The sequence below is a fragment of the Lepidochelys kempii genome, chromosome 22, assembly GCF_965140285.1.
Source record: "Lepidochelys kempii isolate rLepKem1 chromosome 22, rLepKem1.hap1, whole genome shotgun sequence".
In the NCBI taxonomy this organism is placed as follows: Eukaryota; Metazoa; Chordata; order Testudines; family Cheloniidae; genus Lepidochelys; species Lepidochelys kempii.
This window is the reverse complement of record NC_136401.1, coordinates 15,700,793-15,723,469: the sequence shown is the minus strand read 5'-3', so window position 1 is coordinate 15,723,469 and position 22,677 is coordinate 15,700,793. Positions and strand designations below refer to the sequence as shown.

General features: G+C 45.6%; 1 protein-coding gene across 7 annotated transcripts in view; it reads left to right on the top strand.

Annotated features, from left to right (window-relative positions):
• The window catches only part of GRIK4 (glutamate ionotropic receptor kainate type subunit 4), a 305,217-nt gene that overhangs the window by 163,542 nt on the left and 118,998 nt on the right, over positions 1-22,677 (top strand). For all 7 annotated transcript variants that reach the window (XR_013634901.1, XM_073321250.1, XM_073321247.2 and 4 more), the window contains exon 3: positions 17,415-17,579. Coding sequence is in view for 6 of the 7 variants with exons in the window: in XM_073321250.1 (XP_073177351.1) it covers positions 17,415-17,579 (165 nt within the window). In the remaining variant the exon portion in view is untranslated. The remainder of the gene's footprint in view (positions 1-17,414; positions 17,580-22,677) is intronic.

Here is a 22,677-nt window from a genome sequence, read left to right as displayed (position 1 = left end):
AGCCCACTGGTCTTCAAGCCTTTATTAGTGTCGCTTTTGATGCCATCGTAGCTGCTGAAAGCTGGGTGAAGTACAACATCGACAGCTGCCAGCAAATCGAGCTTTTTGTCCGACAGCATCAAGAGCAATCCCCCAGTGAGAGGCCTGTGCCACCTTCTGGAATACAAGCTGAGCCAGATCCTTCTCCCGGCTTTCCAAGGATCCCTTTTCGTTTGTGCTCAGGCTCGCAATCACTGGGCATCCGTGGCTGCCGTTGGTGTTCTCATGAAGGTGGGCAAAAGCAAGCGGGATTTAACGATCTGAACCACAAATTTATTTAACTAATCAGCTCAAATGTTGGCTTTTTTATAACATAAACCGCAGCCTTTGGATAACTCTATTCTTTAAGCTTATCATTGTGAACCTGATCCGGTTCCTCGATGGATTAATGTAACTAATTCAATATCCTCTCTAAGAAGCATCGTCATAAACTACAGGGGATGTAATTCACTTATGAGAACCTCCACTCAACCTCTGCTTTACAAGACAAGTCTGACTGTTTTGTTATTTCTCATTCATGAACTGGAGTAGGTCTCAGTTCCAGTCTAATCCCACCATTCTGTTCCACCTTACAGCCTGGTTATCTTCTGGTACCTCTCTCATGCTTAATTCTTGCGTTGTTCAGTGTCCTGAGTTATGTTTCTTTGTGTTTCTTTCATCTTCTTCACGAACACTTTCCACTGTGGTTTTTAATTTACTTTATACAATTTATTTTTCCTGCCTCTTGGGTTCTTTTCTATTTTTTCCCTGTTTCTGTTCATCATCTTTAAACCTCTTTCTCTCACGCTTTCCCTCTTTTCTCTCTCAGATAGATCCAGCAGAATCAATATGAAGTGCCCACCCAAGGGTCCGACAAAAATTGTTTGTGTAGCAAAGTGAATGACATTGTACTGGAAACCTCAGGGTAGTCTTAAGAAGGATGTTTGCCAGTGGTTAGAGCACAAGCTTATAACATGGGAGATCTGGGTTCAGTTCCCTGCTCTGCTACAGATTGACTGTGTGATCTTAGGTAAGTCACTTAGTTTCTCTGGGCCTCAGTTCCCCACCTGGTCAAGGGTGATAAAAGCACTGTGCTGCCTCACAGGGATATCATGAGGATAAATACATTAAAGCCTTTGAGTTACTCAGATATTACAATGATGGGAACCATTTCTCCTGAGGGCATTCAGCACCAAAAAATTAGAAATTCTGCACACAATATTTTAAAATTCTGCAAGTTTTATTTGTCAGTAAATAAATGCAGAAGCTCCAGCATGGCAGTGGGGAATACAGGCCACTGGCTGCACGAAGGTGGGTGATCACCCTGTAGCCCCCTCCCCGCGACCTCCAGAACATGGACTCGGTGGCAAGGCTGCACCCGACCCTGACACAGCACAAGGCCTGGGCCTGTCCCAAAAACACGCTGGGGCCCTGCCCCTCTGTGCCAGGTGCACCAGGTGTGGGGCAGGCAGGCTCACCCAGGCATGATCCAAGTGTGGAGGGGCTCAGTGTGGAGGGATCCAGGTGTGGGGTGAGATGATTCTGTGTGGGACAATCTGTGTGCAGGCAGCTCACTGGGGGGGGTCTAGGTATGGGGGGATCTGGATGCACAGAGGCTCGTGGTGGGGGGGCTCCAGGTGCAGGGGCTTTGAGGTGAAGGTGGTTGAGGCTCAGCGGAGGGGTCTGGGTGCAGCTAGCCGGAGGTCAGTGACGTGGGGGCCTGGCTGTGGAGGCTCGGGGTGGTGCAGGGTGTGGGGCATCAGAGTGAGGGTTTGAGTGCAGGGAGCTCAGTGGGGGTGGTCTGGGTGAAGGGTTGGGGGTCTGGGTGCAGGGGGGATCCAGATGCAGGGGTTGAGGTTCAGTGGGGTGGGGTTCGGGATGTACGGGGTGAGGCTTGGCGGGGGTGTCTGGGTAAGGGAGGTCCGGATGGATGGGAGTTGGGTGGATGTGGAGCAGCTCCCTGTACAGAGACCTGTCCCCCCACAGCTGAGGAGCAAAGGGGGGAGGAACGGGGGAGGATGCTGAGCTTCCCATAACTGGAGAGAGGTTTCTGGGGGTGGGTGTGACACTCAGCCACTCCTTGCAGGAGAAGGGGCAGTCCTGTCCACTCCTACCTCCAGCCCATCGAAGACTAGCAGCTGATCTTGGCTCAGGGTAGGAGTCACTGGCTGGGGTATCCCCAGCCCTACAGTGATTTACCTCTCCACCAGCTGCTCTGGGTGCTTGAAATGATGAACTTGCTCTGCTAAAGAGTAGCACATGACTGCTCTTGCAGCTTCCCTTTGCTTCCCTGTCAGAAAGTCATTTTTCTGCTGGGGAAGCAAAGAAATCTGCGGGGGACGTGAATTCTGTGCATGCACAGTGGTGCAGAATTCCCCCAGGAGTAAACCATGTAGGTGCCTAAGATGTGTTGTTGTGTTTTGTGGTTAAGGCTCAGGACTGGGTATCAGGAAATTTGGGATCTAATCTCCGCTATGTGATCTTGTGTGAGTCATTTAGCTCAAATTATCAGAAGTGACCATGTATTTTGGGTACCCAACTGAGACACTTAGGGCCTAATTTCTGAGAACAGTTGAGCACCAGAGGCTTCTCTTGACTTCATCTCGCCTAGTAGGTAGTCAGCTCCGTGCAACTGGCCAGAGATGGCTCAAGTTAAGTGGCTACTTTTGACAATTTTAGCCTAAACCTTGATGTGCTTAGTTAACCCATCTCTAAAACGGAGATAATGCTGTTGGCCACTGTCAGAAGACAGGATATTGAGCTAGATGGACCATTGGCCTGACCCAGTCTGGCTGTTCTTATGTTCTCACAAGATTGTTGTGAGGCTTCATGTATTGACTGTAAACTGCAGTGAGATCCTTGGATGAAAGGCACTGTAACATTGTCAAGTATTTTAAAAATGACAGGTGGGTGCCTGATAGAAGGGATTATTAGTGCAGTCTTCTCTGCCTGCCTGTCCGACCATCTCCCGATGATGTATAATTGGGTGCACGTATTCTCTCTCACACATGCTTGTTACTCCTTTTTGTTTTTCACTGCACTTCCCACGCATTGTGTATTCTCAAAGCCATAGAGAATCTCAGTTTCCCTAGGCACTGTAGAAGATGCATGGACCAATTAGAGGTGTCCCGGGACCGGTGCACAAATAAGAGTGTGCACGCATATTACCGCTGTGGATCCCAAACTGAGACAAGGGTGGTAACGTGAGTGCAGCAGCTGTACGGAGCGAGCTCAGAGCAGTCTTTCTGTGGCTGAGAGGGGCGAAAAAGAAATGGAACAAGTGCTAATCTGGGGTCGAATGGAAGCTGCGCTTTGCATCCCTTGCATCAGTTTGAAAAAGTAACAGAGAGCCTAATTCTCCCCCATTAATGCAGGGTCACTCTCTCTGTAAGCAGCAAACAAACACAGAAACTGGGACGGGTGCAACAAGCCCTTTTGCAACTAAGAGGGTTGCAAGGGAATGAAACCATTTTAAAAGGGTCCAGAGGAAAGGATCCCTGACTTGTTTCTCCTGTGGGAGCAAAGAATAGTTAGCAAAAACTCAATTAACACTGCCCACCAGAGAGAAGGGAGTAAGATGTTAAAACAATCTGTTAAATTCCTGGGGACTAGGTAAGAAGGAAAGGATGAACAGACTGAGGGAAATTGGATCTGAAAGGTTTCCACCACTGGTGGAGCGACTCTTTAGCATCTCATTTTGATGTAGCTCAGCGGGGACCGTTGTTTTTTCTGATTGCAAAGCAAAGAGATGAAAGTGATCCTGAGGTGCATCAGCCAGTGCTCTGGTCTCACTGTTCCAAATTCAATAAAGCACCTTCGTGCAGTTTAATTAATATGTCTGGGGCTTTTGTGATGTGGGTGAAGTGGGCGGAGGGTTACCTGCCACCTCTTCTCTCATGTTTTTCTGTTCCCCTTCACTGTCCTGAAATGAACTCCCTTGTTATCATTCTTCCATGCTTTCATAATCACCTCCTACTCTTAAAACTCCCTCTCTTTTCTCTTGCACCAAGCATCCTCTGCCTAGACATTTGAGTGGTGCTCAGCCACCTGGCAGCTGCACATTCAACTCTCTCCCTAAAACACCTGTCTCCTGGAGGCTTTCCTATTACAATCCATCAAAGTCATCTTCACCACTTAGAGACCGGGCTGTTTCTGAAGTGCATTGCCTGTGTCTGAATTAAACCATAAATTTCTTAGTGCAGGGGCTGATTCTTTATCTGTGTTCAGTATGGTGCTGTGCAAGCACATCATTCGTGCATTCATTTCCTTGCTCCGCTGCTGACTCACTGGGTGACCTTGGATGGGTCATAGATTCCTAGGCCAGAAGGGACCATTGTGATCATGTAGTCTGACCTCCTGTATAACACAGGCCAGAGACCTGCGCCAAAATAATTCCCAGAGCAGATCTTTTAGAACAACTTCCAATCCTGATTTTAAAAGTGTCAGTGAGGGAGAATCCACTGGGACTCTTGGCAAATTGTTTCAGTGATTACTTACTCTGACTCTTAACATTTTTATGCCTTATTTCCCGCTGGAATTGGTCAAGCTTCAACTTTCAGCCATTGGATCGTGTTCTACCTTTCTCGGCTAGATTAAAGAGCCCAATATTAAATGTTTGTCCCTCATATAGACTGTAATCAAGTCACTACTTAACCTCTTTGTTAAACTAAATAGGTTGTGCTCCTTGAGTCTATCATTATATGTCATGTTTTCTAATCCTTTAATCATTCTTGTGGATCTTCTCAGAACCTTCTCCAATTTATCAACAGCCTTCTTGAATTGTGGGCACCAGAACCAAACACAGTATTCCTGCAGGGATTGCACCATTGCCAAATACAAAGGCAAAATAACCTCTTGACTCCTACTCAAAATTACCTTCTTCATACATCCCAGGGTTATATTATCTGTCTTGGCCACAGCGTGACACTGGGAGTTCATGTTCTGCTGATTATCCACCATGACCCCCAATTCTGTTTCAGACTCACTGCTTCCCAGGATAGAGTCCCCCATCCCGTAAGTGTGGCCAGCATTCTTTGTTCCGAGAAGTGTACGTTTACATTTAGCCGTATTAGAATGCATATTGTTTGCTTTTGTCCAGTTTACCAAGCGATCTAGATTGCTCTGAATCATTGACCAGTTTAGGTGTCATCTGTAAATGTTATCAGTTCACCTCCCTGTGCCTCTGTTTTGCCATCTGTAAAATGGGGCTAATAAAGCTCATCTCCCTTCCCCCCCCCCATTTTGGAAAGCACTTTAAGGTCTGTGGGTGGAAGGTGCTTCATAAGTATTAAGTAATAGTGGTAGTGTTGTTAATAACCAAAAAGGAAGCATGGTCTTGTCAGTAACATGCTGGACAGGGGATCAGGAGACTTCTTTGGTTCAATTACTGGCTCTGCCACACACATCCTTTGTGATCTTGGGCAAATCACTTTGCCTCCTTGTGCCTCAGTTTCCCCCTCTATGATATGGAGACGATAATCCTTTCACACATCCCTTATCTGCTTATTCAGGACAGGGACTGTCTTTAACTATGCATATGTACAGCACCTAGCACAATGAGGCCCCAATCTCTGTTAGGTCCTTCAGCTGTTATGGCTAGGTGGTGAATATCCAGAAGCTCTCCCCATTGGAGAAAGCACAAAATCTTTCCTATTCTTTTCCTCTTCTCACCTTGATATTGCAGATATGTCTGAGGCTATTTGCTCTCCCTATATATGCAATTAATCAGTTAGCTGTGGCAAGCTTGGAAATATGAGTCTAGCACCTCTGCACACCGGTCTCTCAATTCAAGCCATGCAGCCTCAGCAATGCATTGGTGACTGCCAATCTGAAACAACTCAGCAAGGATGCTGTTTAGTAATATTCAAGTCCCAGTGTCCCTCAAAGGAGGGAAGCAAGTGTTGAAGAAAGAGTAAAATGACTGTACAGGCCAGATGCAGAGATCTTGCAGTATATGCTAAAAAGGTTATGGGCCCCACTCCCTGCTTACTTAAGAGCTGATTCAAAACCCATTGAAGTAAATGGAAAGACACCCATTGATGCTGGATCAGGCCCCTAATCTCTTAAATCTTGAAGGAAGGCTCAATCTGGGAGAGTTACAGCAGTGTCAACTTTAGAAGCATTGATCTTGTCACAACACTTCTTTCCAAAGCATTTTACAGACTTAACCTCATACTTCACCAGTAAAATGCAGCCACCTCTGGGGTGAAACACTGTAGCCATTCAGGAATGTTTTATGCCATTTTAGGAAAGGAAGTGTAGATATCAGTTGGAACTAAGGTGAAGGGTGGAGGGAGAGATAGAGAGACCAAAATGCAGTTATCTTAGATTTAAACCAGGACATATACATTTATATCTCCTGCCTTTGGTGGGGAGGCGCTGTGGACTCTTTAAGTGAGCATGTGTGACTAGGGTCTTGGTTATAAGACTTAACTGAAAACTGCACCCTTCAGCAGGCGTTCAATAGCACCACTATTTGGAGCAATCTGGACACTCCTTGGGAGATGGATTTAACAGGCTGAATCTTCTTAGTTAGTGTAATCTGAGCAGTCTGTGAGGTGAAGTGTCATGGATGCGGGAGGGTCACTTAGGGCACTGGAGTGGCTTCTCTTACTGCGTCACCATGCTGTGGGTGATTTCTCTGCAAAACCCAGCTGCTGCTGGCTGTCTTTCGAATGCAGAATCCAACAGCTGAAACACACAGCGGGCCTCTCACGTCCATCATTGCTGCTATAAACCCTGACAGGCTCCTCCTAGCTTGTCTTTAAAGACCTAGAATCTTTAAATATTATTTCTTGCTTCCTTGGTTTTTGTCTTGCAAGGGCTTGGGAGTTTGTTGAGCTATATCTCCCCCAACCCCATGTTCAAATTCTCCACTGACTTCATTAAGCTCTTGCTCTCCTCCTGGTCTTGCCTAGTTAGCTCGTCTTGTCAGGGTTTTTAGTGCTATCCTTGTAACAACCGCAGCTGCTGGTGGTCACCCGAGACCATGAAACAGGCAGGCTTCCTCTTAAAGCCCAGCTCAACTCAACAATATTGAAACAAAAGATCCCAGAAACACAATTCCAGCTACAAAGACCTCGAGACTTCGGAGGCGGGGGAAAGGAGGATCCAGGTTCTGAATTTGAATTTCCTAGTTGGTTCCTATGTTGATGATGGACTGAAGCAACCCTAAAGAGCAGAACGGTCTCCTGCTTCCACGCTGCGCTTTGGGGCAGCAGAAGATACCAAAACATGGATCCACAATTTCCTTCTTATCTTTAATGAAAGCTAGAGATAAGCCACACTGACACAGATCAAATGACTACCCAGCTCTCCCACCCTAGAACTTCGCCCATTTTGTGGGGGAACAGTTCTGAAATTCTCTGTATGTCCGGGCTCTGGTTTCTTTCCTGCGGGATACAAGTCTGTTGATTTCGCTCCTATCCTGCAGTGGGCAGCCTGGGGCCCCTTCATTCTATCTCCTGCTATTTCTGCCCAGGACCGAAGAGGCTGGTGATTTGTAAGGGTTCCAGCCCAGTTTTGCCATTGCCATGTTAATCCCCTCGCAGGGGCACCTCGGCTGAGAAAAGGTTTCAGTCTCCAAATCTCATTTTTGTGTGGCAGCGTTTGCAAGTCACCTGAGGTAGAGTTAGAGGAAGGAGCAAGGAACGTGGGTTCATTGTGAACAGCTTTGGTCTCAAACTATCAAACAGCTGCTCCACAGACCCCGCCTCTGCGACTTTTACAACTTGCAGGATCTCATGGCACCTTTCTGATGCTGTCTCGGAGGCCGCCACAGCAGGGTGGCCCGCAGGTATTCACCTTCGGAATGGATGACGTCTCTGACCAGCAGGGTAGATGGCAGGGTCTAAACTGGATCCCTCCGGATGTGGATTCTTGGTACTATCCAGTCTGGGACTGCTCAGAATAGATGGAGAGGACCTCCTTGTCTGATCTCATGGCCTGTTCTGCTCATGATCAGGGTGCCTTGGGTAGTGCCTTCCCCTCACAGTCCCAGCAGCTTATTCCTTGCCTTAATATGCCTCCTATATATCCGCGCACCATCCTATACCCACAAGCATCCAGGGGAGGTTGAGCTATTTACTTATCCTTCTCCCAACACTTCTGCCTCAATTTTGGACTGCTCCCCACATGTCTCTGGGGCCTACACAGGTTTTCCCAGTTCCCAAGCTCCATGATTACTGAAACCAAATTGGAGCTTTGCCACAGTTTGGCATTTTTTGCATCTGGGGTGGAACCTTGTTTTCCTTGACATCAATGCGTTTTGCCATTGACTTCGGTGGAGCCAAGATTTCATGTCTGGCGTCTACAAGAGACAGAGTACTCTGAGCCAATGTTTCTGTTTCGCAGACTCATCTCTGGTTCCAACAGACTGTTGCTGTTTCATGCTAGTGCAGCCAGCTGACCGCCTTGTCCCCAAAAATCTGTATTCTGCAAAGCAGGTGATCTCTCTCGGAAGACCATGATCTTGTCTCATGAGAGTGTTTGTTCCCACCCGTGAAGCGAAGGGCAGGGGAGTGAGCGAGGAAGAGACAAGACCCATCTTCCAGGCACCTGCCGTCAGAATGAGAGCCTGAATGTTTTCCTGTTTCAACTGTGAAAGGGTTTTGTGGTGGTTCTGCGGGAGCAGGCAAGGCTGAACGGGGCTGATCCAGCTTCTTTTGAGTGCCACTGAGAAGTTCACCCTTGAGCGACTCAAACTAACCCCTCGTAGGGTACAGTGGCCTGTGACTGTCTTGTCTCAGTGGCAGGCGGTTAGGGCTTCTGGGGAAGAGATACCACTCCTCTCCGTGCAACGAGAGCTGCTTTACCGGAGATTACAGCATGCATCTGCCCATGCAAAGGAGGAAATAGCATCCAGTAACCTGGCAACGTTCTTCCTCAGATGGACCATGTTTACCTAGGCACAAAGATAAGACTTTCCCATAGTTGTCTGGTAGACATGTGGCATTTGAGTATTAACATACCCCCCCTCCCCGCATAGTCCGCATCTTTCGCAGGCCCACCAGGGACGTAGGACAGAGCTGGAATCCATTGTTTGCCATCCTAGGCAATTTTGGGCAGCTGTTCGCATAGCTATTTTTTGTCATTGTTTAATGCACACAAAGCAATTATTAAGAAAGAGAAAAGAGATGCTACATTTCAAGCTGTGGCAACGCAAAGGCCCTGTGCTGGGTTATTGTTTCTCGCCTCCTCTCCCTCATTCTCTCTCTCTCCTGAATTCTACTCTCTCTGGATCGCATAAAGGAGAGGGAAGCTCCATTTAAATGCAGATTTCAGATGTTGGCCGAAAGCAATAAATAGCCCTTTGCTGTGCTGATCTGATGAGCGCTCTCAAGTCTGGTGTTGAAGGAGAGACTCTGAAGCTTGGGTATCTTTTTTTTTTTTTCAATGAGACTAAAATGGAAACACAAATGCAGCTGTTTCCCCACTGGAGTTCTACTTGACATACCTGTAATGAGGGAGTTTGTAAATTTCTCACAGTTTACTGAATTGACAGCCTGAAGGGCTGATATTGTAACCAGCTGAGGGGAAATTCACAAAATAAGCAAACCTAACCCCAAAATTGGAATTACCGCTTTATCCGAACAATTTTAGGTTACGAGACCAATTAAATTGTGAGCAGGTAAAATCAGGTGGTAATAGCAACGCAGCGGGCCTATGATCTGTGCACAAAGTGCAGAGAAGAACAGGAAAGAGGTGTGGGAGGACGATTCTCCTTGCAGAGCTATTTTCTGTGGCAGAGCATTACTGCTGGTGTGTTGGAATGGGGCTCTTGGCATTTCAAAGGGGATAACACATTTCTGAGAATTGGAACCGCCCAGGATGCTTAAATTGGCTCCAATGCTAAAGAGCTAGCTACATTAAACCGCATTCTTTTGATCATTTGTCAGGGCAGGATTGAAAACCCAGGATTCTGACAGGTTTCAGAGTAGCAGCCGTGTTAGTCTGTATTCGCAAAAAGAAAAGGAGGACTTGTGGCACCTTAGAGACGAACCAATTTATTTCAGCTCACTTCAGCTCACTTCATCGGATGCATTCGATGTACTCCTTTTCTTCCAGGATTCTGAGTTCAGTTTAAGTGCTAGCACGCATCTGGATTGAACTTAGCTGTTCTGCATTATTTGGGTTGAACTCAGGATACAACTTCAGTTTTGAGCTTACAAATCGTCTTTGGAACATACAAGGGGTTGGACATAAATACAAAAAATATGAAGTACATATTAGATGTATGAGTGGTATGCACCTTGAAAATACCTTGGCTAAATGGACCTCTTGACCCCAGAGTACTGGACTTTAGGAAGTGAAGTCCTTTCCTCAAGTCCATGCTTCCATAACATTGCATATTCAAGACCATAACTTGGAAATAACAGTTGCTTTTGATTGATGGTCGGCTGTCAGTGTATTCCCAATGGTACGAAAGCCATCTTAAGAGATTTAACGGCACTTAATAAACTTAACTGGGAAAGGTCAACAAACAGTGTTGTTGCAGCAGTATATAAACTTTCCAGTTCCATCTGTTCCCTGTTGCTGTTGTAAAATGGCACTTCATTAGATCTTGGTTGGATCATGAATTAAGTAGTGATATGTAATAAACATGCAATAGTCTCATCTCTTTGCTTACGTTATAATACTGTTCACAGAGTAAAAGCACAAGGGGAGTGGATGGTTCAGAGGAATAGAATGCAGAGCTTTTAGCCTCTTGGGCACTGGTTAAATCTAAGGCAGCAGGAGATGAAATTAATTGCTGTCTGAAAATTGGCAGGTGGTCTTTATAGGGTGAGTTGGTCAGTCTCAGCGCGGCTCCAAGCGGACAGCTCTCCGTGTCACAAAAACAACCCAGACTGTTGGAACTAACTGGTCCTCATGTTGGCAGGGTCAGCAGAACAGACAGGGGTTGACCGAATCAGGGAGAATGTACGCTTCTCTTTTTCGTAGAGGAATTTCTTCAAGAGTAGGGGAGAGAAGTTGGAGGAGGGTGGTGCTCTTGCTCCTGTGCTATGGTTAGTGTGAAAACACTACAGTAAAACCTCTCACATTGACAGGTTTCAGAGTAACAGCCGTGTTAGTCTGTATTCGCAAAAAGAAAAGGAGGACTTGTGGCACCTTAGAGACGAACAAATTTATTTGAGCATAAGCTTTCGTGAGCTCCAGCTCACTTCATCGGATGCATTCAGTAGTTTCCCCTCTGTTTAAAACGAATCCTCTGTGTGTTCGTGGGATCAGGGTCTTATACCCTGGAATAATCACTCAAGGGCTGTAGTAGAAGCCACCATCTCTTGGGAGATTGCTAGAAACACTAGAAAACATGTTTCAGAGTAACAGCCGTGTTAGTCTGTATTCGCAAAAAGAAAAGGAGTACTTGTGGCACCTTAGAGACTAACCAATTTATTAGAGCATAAGCTTTCGTGAGCTACAGCTCACTTCCTCAGATGCATAGAAAACTAGAAAACGTTGTAGAAACACTCTTTGTTGGTGGACAGCTTGCATCAGGGGTTTGCAGACATTTGCAGCAGTGTACATTCAACTCTTAATCTAGACATGTATTTGGTGGACACATCCCCTCCCATTCATCCCCCTGACAATGAGAGCAATCACTCACACGGAAAGGTAGGTGAGGAACGTACTGACTGTATTTTTAGCTGTTGTTCTCGTGCACTTTAGCAGCTGGATAAAAGGAGGAGGAGGAATATGATCAGCCATCTCTCTAACGACCAGGTGAGCTCATAGATGAAGTGTTTATGGCCCAATTTGCAAGAGTTCACTAATTTGGGGGGCCCTGTTTAAGATTAGAGATGGTTGAAAATTTACTGTTGGAAAAAACTTTTTCAAGAGAAGCTGTGCTGGGGGGTGGGGTGTGTTGTAAATTTCTGCCAAACCTCTTTTTTTAACGGAATTTTTTTGGAAGGTGGGGGGAACTGCTGCGGGGGGGGTGAACGAAAACCAAAACTATATTTTGGCAGCTGAAATGTGAACAATTGACCCAACCGTTTTATAGGTTTCAGATTAAATGTTTCAGGGTTTGGCAAATCTGGGAGGGGGGTATGCAAACCCTAAAAAGTTTTCAGAAGAGTTTAAATTAAAACTTTATCCATCTTCAAAATTTCCCGCAAGAACCAAAACCGTTTCCTGACCAGCTCTGCTTGAGATACTTTGGGGCTTATTTGCAGAAGCCCTGAGCAGCTACAGCTCCTACTGACTCCAATAGAAACGGGTGCTGCTAAGTAGCACTGAAATCCCAAATGGTTTTAAGTCAAGCCCACAAACAAGTGGCCACTTCTGAAGGTTGCCCATGATTCTATAACAGGAAAGCCCTGAAAGGTCTAAGGAGGAGATATTTATTATGACTGGGAGAGAAGCAGTGAAGCCATTCTGTGGCTAATGAAGTTCAAAGTATTGGTGTAAATTTTTCAGGATTAAGATTTACTTGATGCATCTCTCCATATTTTATAGACGGGACTAGATGAAAGTGAATTTAAATAAGGACTTTAGTCTGCACTTAATGATGCTGCTATTAGAGTAGATTTGGCAATGTGTCCCCAGACATAAAGTTTTAAAATCAACCTTTTAAAATATTAAATTAATCTTTTGGTCTGCTAGATGGAATGATAAATAAAGCTCAGTTCATCCTCATTACCGAGTCAGATTCATGGGCTGGCTTAATATTTGGTACAAATGTATTAGTCTCACAGTAAGCATGCGGATGTGCAAAAACTAGAGACACAAAATTACAAGCCCTGCAGGGAATTAGGAATCTGCCACAGATATTTGAAGGAACTGGCAACTTTGTATAGGTGCCCCTTCTGCCTTCTGGAATCAAAACTGCTTAGCTGTGTGTCCTAGTTCCTTTAGCTCAAGGAGCTAGGATCTTGTGCTTTTGGAGAAAGAGGAACTGAGTTCTTTCCCCACTGCTGCGATGAAGATCTAAGTGGAGCATAATTTGAAGTATAGTGAACATAAGAAGGGCCATACTGGGTCAGACCAAAGGTCCATCTAGCCCAGTATCCTGTCCGCCGACAGTGGCCAATGCCAGGTGCCCCAGAGGGAGTGAACCTAACAGATAATGATCAAGTGATCTCTCTCCTGCCATCCTGATAGCTGTCAAGTGAGATGATCCAAGTTCTTTCCCTGTTCCCCACCTGAAGTTACAGGAAACCAGACTGTTCAGTATACCATTCCAGGTGAAGTCCTAGATGACCGACCATGTTTGCTGGAGCTTCGTAGACCACTGTCTACTTTGGTTGCTAGGTTTAGTCATGGTGTGCTGAGAGTTATTGCAGTAAGTAGAATTGGGATTGATTTGACTCCTTAAACAGAGAGGCGATTCTGACGACCAGCTTTAGTGACTGGGGACATAATGAGCCGTAATATTTTTTCCCATCAAACCCCAGATCTAGTAGGATGATGGAATCTAGGAGGTACCTGATACCCACTCTCTATTCCTGCTGTCAGAGGGGGATAAGAGATGTTGGCAGTCTCTGCAGACTGGGGTCCTAGGAAGGTGCTTATGTTCCCTGTGCTTAAGGCTGGCTCTGACTTTCTGCAACATGAGAACATTGGTCAAACTGGACAGTCTCTACATAAAAGAATCAATGGACACAAATCAGATGTCAAGAATTATAACATTCATTAAACCGGTCGGAGAACACTTCAATCTCTCTGGTCACGCAATCACAGACATGAAGGTCGCTATCTTAAAACAAAAAAACTTCAAATCCAGACTCCAGCGAGAAACTGCTGAATTGGAATTCATTTGCAAATTGGATACTATTAATTTAGGCTTAAATAGAGACTGGGAGTGGCTAAGTCATTATGCAAGGTAGCCTATTTCCTCTTGTTTTTTCCTACCCCCCCCCCCCAGATGTTCTGGTTTAACTTGGATTTAAACTTGGAGAGTTGTCAGTTTGGATAAGCTATTGCCAGCAGGAGAGTGAGTTTGTGTGTGTATGGGGGTGGGGGGGATGTGAGAAAACCTGGATTTGTGCTGGAAATGGCCCACCTTAATTATGCACATTGTAGGGAGAATGGTCACTTTGGATGAGCTATTACCAGCAGGATAGTGAGTTTGTGTGTGTGGTTTTTGGGAGGGGGGTGAGGGGGTGAGAGAACCTGGATTTGTGCAGGAAATGGCCCAACTTTATTATCATGCACATTGTGTAAAGAGTTGTCACTTTGGATGGGCTATCACCAGCAGGAGAGTGAATTTGTGTGGGGGTGGTGGAGGGTGAGAAAACCTGGATTTGTGCTGGAAATGGCCCATCTGATGATCACTTTAGATAAGCTATTACCAGCTGGACAATGGGGTGGGAGGAGGTATTTTTTCATATTCTCTGTGTATATATAAAGTCTGCTGCAGTTTCCACGGCATGCATCTGATGAAGTGAGCTGTAGCTCACGAAAGCTCATGCTCAAATAAATTGGTTAGTCTCTAAGGTGCCACAAGTACTCCTTTTCTTTTTGCGAATACAGACTAACACGGCTGTTACTCTGAAACCAGTCTCTGTAATGTTTTCTTTCTTTCTCATTCATTCCCGGTACAAACTATAACACGGCCAGGCAAATTTCTTAGGTGACCTAAAAAAATAAACAAATGGAACTGACTGGAAATCTCAACATGTCATGTCCCTTTTATACTCTGCTCCTTGTACTTCAAGCTAAGTGCTGGCCCTGAATGACTGACGGCTTTACAGCTGCCATTGCAAGGTCTGAATTGTCTTCCACTAGCCCGTGTCATATAGAAGCCCAGCTACCAAGCCGACATTTGACACGACATGTTGTTTTATTGTAAACGCCAGACGGGAGGGGAAGTGGATGTGGGGGGTGGGAAAACCTGGTAATGCAAAGATGATTCTGCTTGTCAGCTGCCCAAACACTCCAGAAACACATCCTTAATAGCCCCGATGATGCAGCCACTTCGCTTGTTTTAAAATCACAACAAGCTTTCGCTGCGGGTGAAATGTGCCAGATTGGAGTGCTTCTCATTAGAGGCGACCAGATCACTGTGAACTTTATCTATCTATCTATCTATCTATCTATCTATCTATCTATCTATCTATCTATCTATCTATCTATCTATCTATCTATTTCTCACCAGCTTGCCTGGTGCAGCATTGGCTGGCTCTCATTCTGGAGCTCTCAAACTGACCTTGGGACACTCCTGAATAACTGAGCGGGAGGAGGGAGGTGCGCAATATCCGGCTTATTTCTCTCACCTGCTTTCCATCCATGGGTGTGCCTCGCCTTTCATTGCAGTGGAAGTTTTATCCCTTAATGGAGGGGAAGGAGGGGGCTCGCTGCCTTTTAGAGCCATGGCCTGAAGCTGGAGCTGTGTGAAATGAAACCCCAAATCCCAGGGGCCCAGTTGGGGTTTCCTTATAAACTCTCAGCGTAGGCCAGGTTGGTCAAAATGTTTCCTCAGGTTTCCAAGCCTTTGGAATGAACCTGGGTGACAGTGGTATAGGTCCGGGTTGTGGCTGTGGGGGCTAGGTGGGGTGGGGTACAGCTGAGGAACACGGGAGTGCCGGCATTATGCCTTCCATAGATTGAAATTTCATGGAGAGGAGCTCAGAAGCGGTGCAGCTACCTCCTGCATGGGTCTCCTTGTACGCCCAGGCCAACCACAATTTGATCCTTGTGTGTTTATCCCAGAATCATGTCTAGTTCTCAGCCCCTCAGGGGGTCTCAGCCTGAAACATCTGGCGAATGGGGCATCAGGAGGAAACTTTCCCGGGGGGCAGGTTATTCCATAACTGCCTGCCACAGGATTTTTGCACCTTCCCTTTAAACAGTTGGTGCAGACCCCTGGAGACAGAATAGTGGGCTAGATGGATCATGGGTTCGATCTAGTATTACAGTTCTTGTGACTGATGACAGAGATACCATCACCTGGCTCAAATGGCAGCTTCTTGGGATGACTTTGTGATCTTTTGGTCCCAGCTGGGAGTTTCTCTTTTTGCCTAGCCCACTGGTTTTGAACCTTTTTGCGGACCCCTAAACATTCTTGAATGGAGGTGCAAACCCCTTTAGAAATCCGAGACATAGTCTGTGGACCCCCCCAAGGATCTGCAGACCACAGGTTGAAAACCGCTGGCCCTCGCCAACATCTTCCTTTAACTTCCCATATGCCCTCTGTGTGTCGGCTCTCTTGCTTTCTCCCTCTGCTGTTAGAGCAGCACTGCGCTTCAGATTACAGCCAATTTGCTTGATTTCATCTGTCAGTTCTTTCGCCAAAAAAAGCTGCAGAAAAGTGATGCATTTCAAAGCTTGAACGAGGCCCCCAATTGCTGTAGCTAGTGTTTTGTGTGTGTGAGAGAGAGAGATTTACACCCACATAACTCTGTTTTGGTGGATGTGATGCTGTTATAAAACCAGTGTGAGGGAGACAAGCATCGGGCCCTTTCTTATTCACATACCGAAAAACGATGCTCTCTCCCCAGCTAAGATTTAATAGCTAAGCCCTGCATGAGCTCTGTTATTAACAAGACTCAGAAAACGCTACTGCAGAAATTTTACTAACACACTGTGAAGTATTTAGATTAATGCTGCTAAACGCCAATCTATTTTTACCTTCTAGAAACAAACAAACACAAAGTGCACGATGATCTCCCCCGCGTAGGATGGATTTGAATAGGCAGATGGTTTTACGCTGCGCCTTGATGGACAGCAAATTTGGGCCCAGGAGATAAGATCAAGAATCAAGTGCCGTCTGTTGAAAAATATTTCTCCCATCACTCCCACCTGGGCCCACTTGCTTCCGGAAATATCCAGATTGTGAGAGCTGATTTGCTGGTGTTAGCACAGCATAGAGACTTTGTTAAATGAACGAACAAAGTCCATTGTGTGCGTGGGTTTGTGTGTGTGAGAGAATGTCATAAATCTCAGCAAATCATAATTGTTCTGGTTATTAATACAAATCTTGGACCTGCCCCTGCCCATGGATCCAAGTACACAACACGCTACTGTATGCTTTGTACTAGGGTAGCATCTTGGGCTCTCAGTCAAGGAGGAGGGTCCTACGGTGCTAGGCACTGCACAGACAGGTAACAAAGCTCGACTTCTGAGAGCTCACAATGTACATGTGAGAGGGGACGAAACAGTCAGAGAGGGTGAGGGTGGGTGAGGTGACGGTAAAACAAACAGAGCTTAGCGGAAATGCGCGTAGCTCACCCTATGCCTATGCAAGGCCTGATGACAGTACAAGACTTTAGCAGGTCTGTGCCTGGGTGCAGGTTTCAGTTTGCCTGGATCCAGCTGCAAGATTGGGGCCTTATTTATTGATATAATTATCTAGGTGGTTCATGCGCTATTGAAAACCAGCTTTGCAAACTGGCCAGTAAAATTTGCCAGGATAGTCGGACCGATTTCCGTTGCTGACCTTTCACCTTGTTTCCTAGCTGCCATTTTGGATGACCCGATGGAGTGCAGCAGAGGGGAGAGGCTGTCTATTACTCTAGCGAAGAACCGTATTAACCGTGCACCAGAGCGAGTGGGGAAAGCCAAAGTGGAGGTGGACATTTTTGAGCTGCTGAGAGACAGCGAATATGAGACAGCTGAAACCAGTACGTACATCGCAATGTCACCATTCCTTTCTTTGCCTGTGTGTCTCTAAGTGCCTCTCTTACAAGGAGAGGCTGAGAGAACTGGGGTTATTTAGTCTGCAGAAGAAAAGAACGAGGGGGGATTTGATAGCAGCCTTCAACTACCTGAAGGGGGCCTCCAAAGAGGATGGATCTAGACTGTTCTCAGTGGTGGCAGGTGACAGAACAAGGAGCAGTGGTCTCAAGTTGCAGTGGGAGAGGTCAAGGTTGGATATTAGGAAACACTATTTCACTAGGAGGGGGGTGAAGCAGTGGAATGGGTTACCTAGGGAGGTGGTGGAATCTCCATCCTTAGAGGTTTTTAAGGCCCGGCTTGACAAAGCCTTGGCTGGGATGATTTAGTTGGGGATTGGTCCTGCTTTGAGCAGGGGGTTGGACTAGATGACCTCCTGAGGTCCCTTCCAACCCTGATATTCTATGATTCTCTACAACAGCATTGCAGGTGTCCAGTGGGTGGGTTCTGCAGAAGTTTCCTACTGAGTGTGATGCCCAGTTTGGCGAATAGTCTCATTATAATCTAGTGGGGCCGCTCACTGTAGTAAACACTACTCTGCCACGAGCATTGGGAAGATCAAAACCCCATGTTCAGACACTGAATGGCTCTCTAGCTTTGAAAGTGTCTTAAAGGCACAGGTTTGTCACAGCTCCCCGAGTGAAGTAGGGCATAGGAGCAGGGTAGTCTTCCGTTTTAAAGGTTTCAGAGTAACAGACGTGTTAGTCTGTATTCGCAAAAAGAAAAGGAGGACTTGTGGCACCTTAGAGACCAACCAATTTATTTGAGCATAAGCTTTTTCGTGCATCCGATGAAGTGAGCTGTAGCTCATGAAAGCTTATGGTCAAATAAATTGGTTAGTCTCTAAGGTGCCACAAGTCGTCCTTTTCTTTTTCCTTTTTAAAAGTTGGTCTGCCCTCTAGTGGTGCTCACAAGCTATTTAAAGGGGTATTACCCTTTCCTCAGACACCTCATCATCATGCTGCTAAAGTGTCATGGCCTGCCACGTTGTTCCGTATATGAGGGGATGTCTACACATACCACACCGCCACTGCAGCGTGTCTGGTAAAGGCGCTCTATGCCAGTGGGCGAGAGCTCTCCCATCCGCATAATAAAACCACCTCCGCGAAGAGAAGAAGCTGTGCTGGGACATAGTGCTGTGCACAAGAGCGCTTATGTCGGTGTGACTTACGTCGCTCAGAGGGGCAGTTTATTCACACCCCTGAGCTACATGCCTGAGGCCAGCATAGGCTGTGGTGTAGATGTAGCCTGAAATTCACATGCGTACAAAATTTCCACTGCAGAACTCTCTAACAGGGCAGGTCTACACTGGAAAATTAGATCAACCCAGCTACATCACTCAGGAGGGTGAAAAATCCACACCCCTGAAGGACGTAGTTCAGCCCACTGAACTCCCCACTGTAGGCAGTTCTAGGTGGATGGACCTAGCGACAGCTTCTCAGGGAGGTGGATTAACAGGGGATTGGTCCTGGTTTGAGCAGGGGGTTGGACTAGATGACCTCCTGAGGTCCCTTCTAACCCTGATATTCTATGATTCTACAGCAATGGGTTGCTGTAATGAGCGTCTACACTGAAGCTGTGCCACTGTAGCGTTTTAAGTGTGGACATAATCTACTTAAGGCATGTCTAGGCTTGGAAAAGAAATAGGGTTTTACAACGTGTTAGCTCAAATTTCTCAGTTGACACATTCTTAAGCTCAACTTAGTGCTTGGTGTCACGCAGAGACAAACATGGTAGCTGGTCCAGCATCTTAAGACACCAATGTATTTGTTTACACTAGGTGCTAAGTAATTTTTTTAAACTGTGGTATGTTGTGTGTTAAAACTCTTGAGCTGTTTTCCTAGAGGAAATTTACACCCTATATTGCTGTCAGCTTCCCTAATATAGATTAATCTCTGTCTAGATGTGCCCTGAAGGTTTGTGGCTTTAGATACCAGCTTTTCACAACCCCATCCAAGACTTAAAAGCTGGCTTTATTTTTATTTTTTTTAACACTGAAGAGTGTTAAGTCAGATGTCACCTAAGTCCTTTGGTTATTTGTGGTCCTCCCAGCCCTGCCAAAATTCCCCAAACCTATAGTGACTGCCCCTTCCAGAAACATCCTCTGGAATTCAATAGTATATGATTACCTTCCAATAGAATTTTTTTTTAAGTTTAACCCATAGAATCATTGAAATGCATGGCTGGAAGAGACATCAAGAAGTCATCTAGTGCAGACCACAACAATGAGGCAGAATTAAATATACCTAAACCACCTGTCATAAATATAAAGGGAAGGGTAAACACCTTTAAAATCCCTCCTGGCCAGAGGAAAAACCCTTTCACCTGTAAAGGGTTAAGAAGCTAGGATAACCTCGCTGGCATCTGACCACAATGATCAATGAGGAAACAAGATACTTTCAAAGCTGGAAGGGGGGAGAAAAAAAGGGTCTGGGTCTGTCTGTGTGATGCTTTGGCCAGGGACAGAACAGGAATGGAGTCTTAGAACTTAGTAAGTAATCTAGCTAGATATGCATTAGATTCTGTTTTCTTTAAGTGGCTGAGAAAATAAGCTGTGCTGAATGGAATGGATATTCCTGTTTTTGTGTCTTTTTGTAACTTAAGGTTTTGCCTAGAGGGATTCTCTATGTTTTGAATCTAATTACCCTGTAAGGTATTTACCATCCTGATTTTACAGAGGTGATTCTTTTTACTTTTTCTTCTATTAAAATTCTTCTTTTTAGAAACTGAATATTTTTTCATTGTTCTTAAGATCCAAGGGTTTGGGTCTGTGGTCACCTATGCAAATTGGTGAGTATTTTTATCAAACCTTCCCCAGAAAAAAAGGGGGTAAGATTTGTGAGGATTCTGGGGGGAAAGACGTTTCCAAACGAACTCTTTCTCAGTAACCGGTGTTAGACGTTTGGTGGTGGCAGCGAAAGTCCAAGGGCAAAAGGTAAAATAGTTTGTACCTTGGGGAAGTTTTGACCTAAGCTGGTAAAAGTAAACTTAAGAGGTTTTCATGCAGGTCCCCACATCTGTATCCTAGCTTTCAGGGTGGGGAAGGAACCGTGACACCATCCCTGACAGGTATTTGTCTAATCTGTTCTTAAAAACCTCCAATGACAGGGGTTCCGCAACCTCCCTAGGTAACCTGTTCCAGTGCTTACTTATCCTTAGAGATAGATAGATTTTCCTAATATCTAACCTAAATCTCCTTTGCTGCAAAATAAGCCAATTACTTTACGTCCAACTCTCAGTGGACATGGAGAACAATTGATCACCGTCCTTGTTATAAAACAACCTGCCCTCCCCGCAGTCTTCTCTTTTCGAGCATAGTATAGCAAGGCTGTAATTCTCCTCTACCAGTTGGTTTTAAAAGCCCATAGAAAGTATGTGACATTACATAGAGACACAAGATGGGTGAGGTAATATCTTTTATTAGACCAACTTCTGTTGGTGAGAAAGAGAAGTTTTCAAGCTATGCAGAGCTCCTTGTCAGCTCAAAAGTTTGTTTCTTTCACCAGCAGAAGTTGATCCAATAAAAGATATTATCTCACCCACCTTGTCTCTCTAGTATCCTGGGACCCACATGGCTACAGCAACACTGCAAACATTAAATTATGTAGGTTTTTAGAGCAATTTCTATGCAATCCTATTCAATGACTATAAAACCCTATTCGTTTCATCTCTGTTTAATTCTGTAGGGCTTTCCCATAAGGGTGAGACTGTAGGATGTTAAAAGTGGGCATTGGCTGGACATCTTCAGTAACTACTTTTCATAACCTTCGGCCTTGATTCCTGCATGGTACGGAGACCCCTCCGTGGCCAGACGGTTTAATGGGAATTCTGATGCTCATCACTGTACATGTGACATCAAGAGTCTGCTCCTTGATTCCCCAAACAGGCACCTATGTTGTTCATGGAGTCGTTTCTCTGCATTGGGTAAATACCGTACAGGTCAGGAAATACTTGCATTTCTATTGGTACATCTGAGCCCATCACCCATGAGACAGGTAGGCTAAAAACTTCAGGGCATATTTACATTACAGCCACTACAGTGGCACAGCTAGGGGCTGCAGCAGCAATTGCTCTAGTGTCATAGACACTTCCTAGGTCAACAGAAGGGCTTTTTCCATCTATGCAGATAATCCATCCCCTCAAGGTGGGTGGAAGAATTCTTCTGTTGACCTAGTCACATCCACACTGCAGGGTTAGGTCAGCCTAAGTACAGTACTCACTGTGTGAATTTTTTCACAGACCTGGGCGACGTAGCTAGGTTAATCTAATTTTTAAGCATAGACCCGGCCTCGCATACGGCATCTGAGAGACCATTTGAAGCAGTAATCCTCTGCCTCTGCCTGTTGATCACTTTAGGATCCTGCATATAATCCTTTTTCTGGTCCTCATGTCTGATGAGTGTCATGCTCATTCTGTTTTATTCCCCCCATCCCCAGGCAGAGCTAGTAAGTAGAGCATCATTTGTGGGAGGGCTTCCTAACCTGCTTCATAGTGGGCAGAGAGAAGAGGAGTGCTGAGCAAACAGCCCTGGCTGTGTGGGTGTTACCAGGGTCCATTTCCCATTTGGACTCCCTGGCAAGTGTGTCCCACTCCAGAATATAGCCCATGTCCTTCCAGCAGCTCTTAGTAGGAGAGGAAATGAGAATGGTGCATTGTTTCCCTTGATTCTTTGTTCTGCGCACTCATTGTGTCATGTGTTTGAATTGCATGGAAGCATTTTCTATTCCCCTTTTTTTTGTTTAACACAAACCTCCTCCATGTATCACTGTTTGTGTTATTTAACCTCTGCCAGATAACAGGCAGGGTTTGCAAGGTGGCCAAATTTAACATGGTAAAAATCTTGCAGCCGATTCCCCTCTCCCTTACACCAGTGTACATTTAATAAGAGCTGGTTGGAAGTTTTCTGACTGGAAAATTTTTCTGTTGGAAATGCCAGTTCACCAGAAGTGAAATGTTTTGTGGAAACATGTCAAGTTTGATGACATTTCATTTTGGAAGAAAAAAACAGAATGGAGCATCCTGATGAGGTGACAATGTTCCATTTCA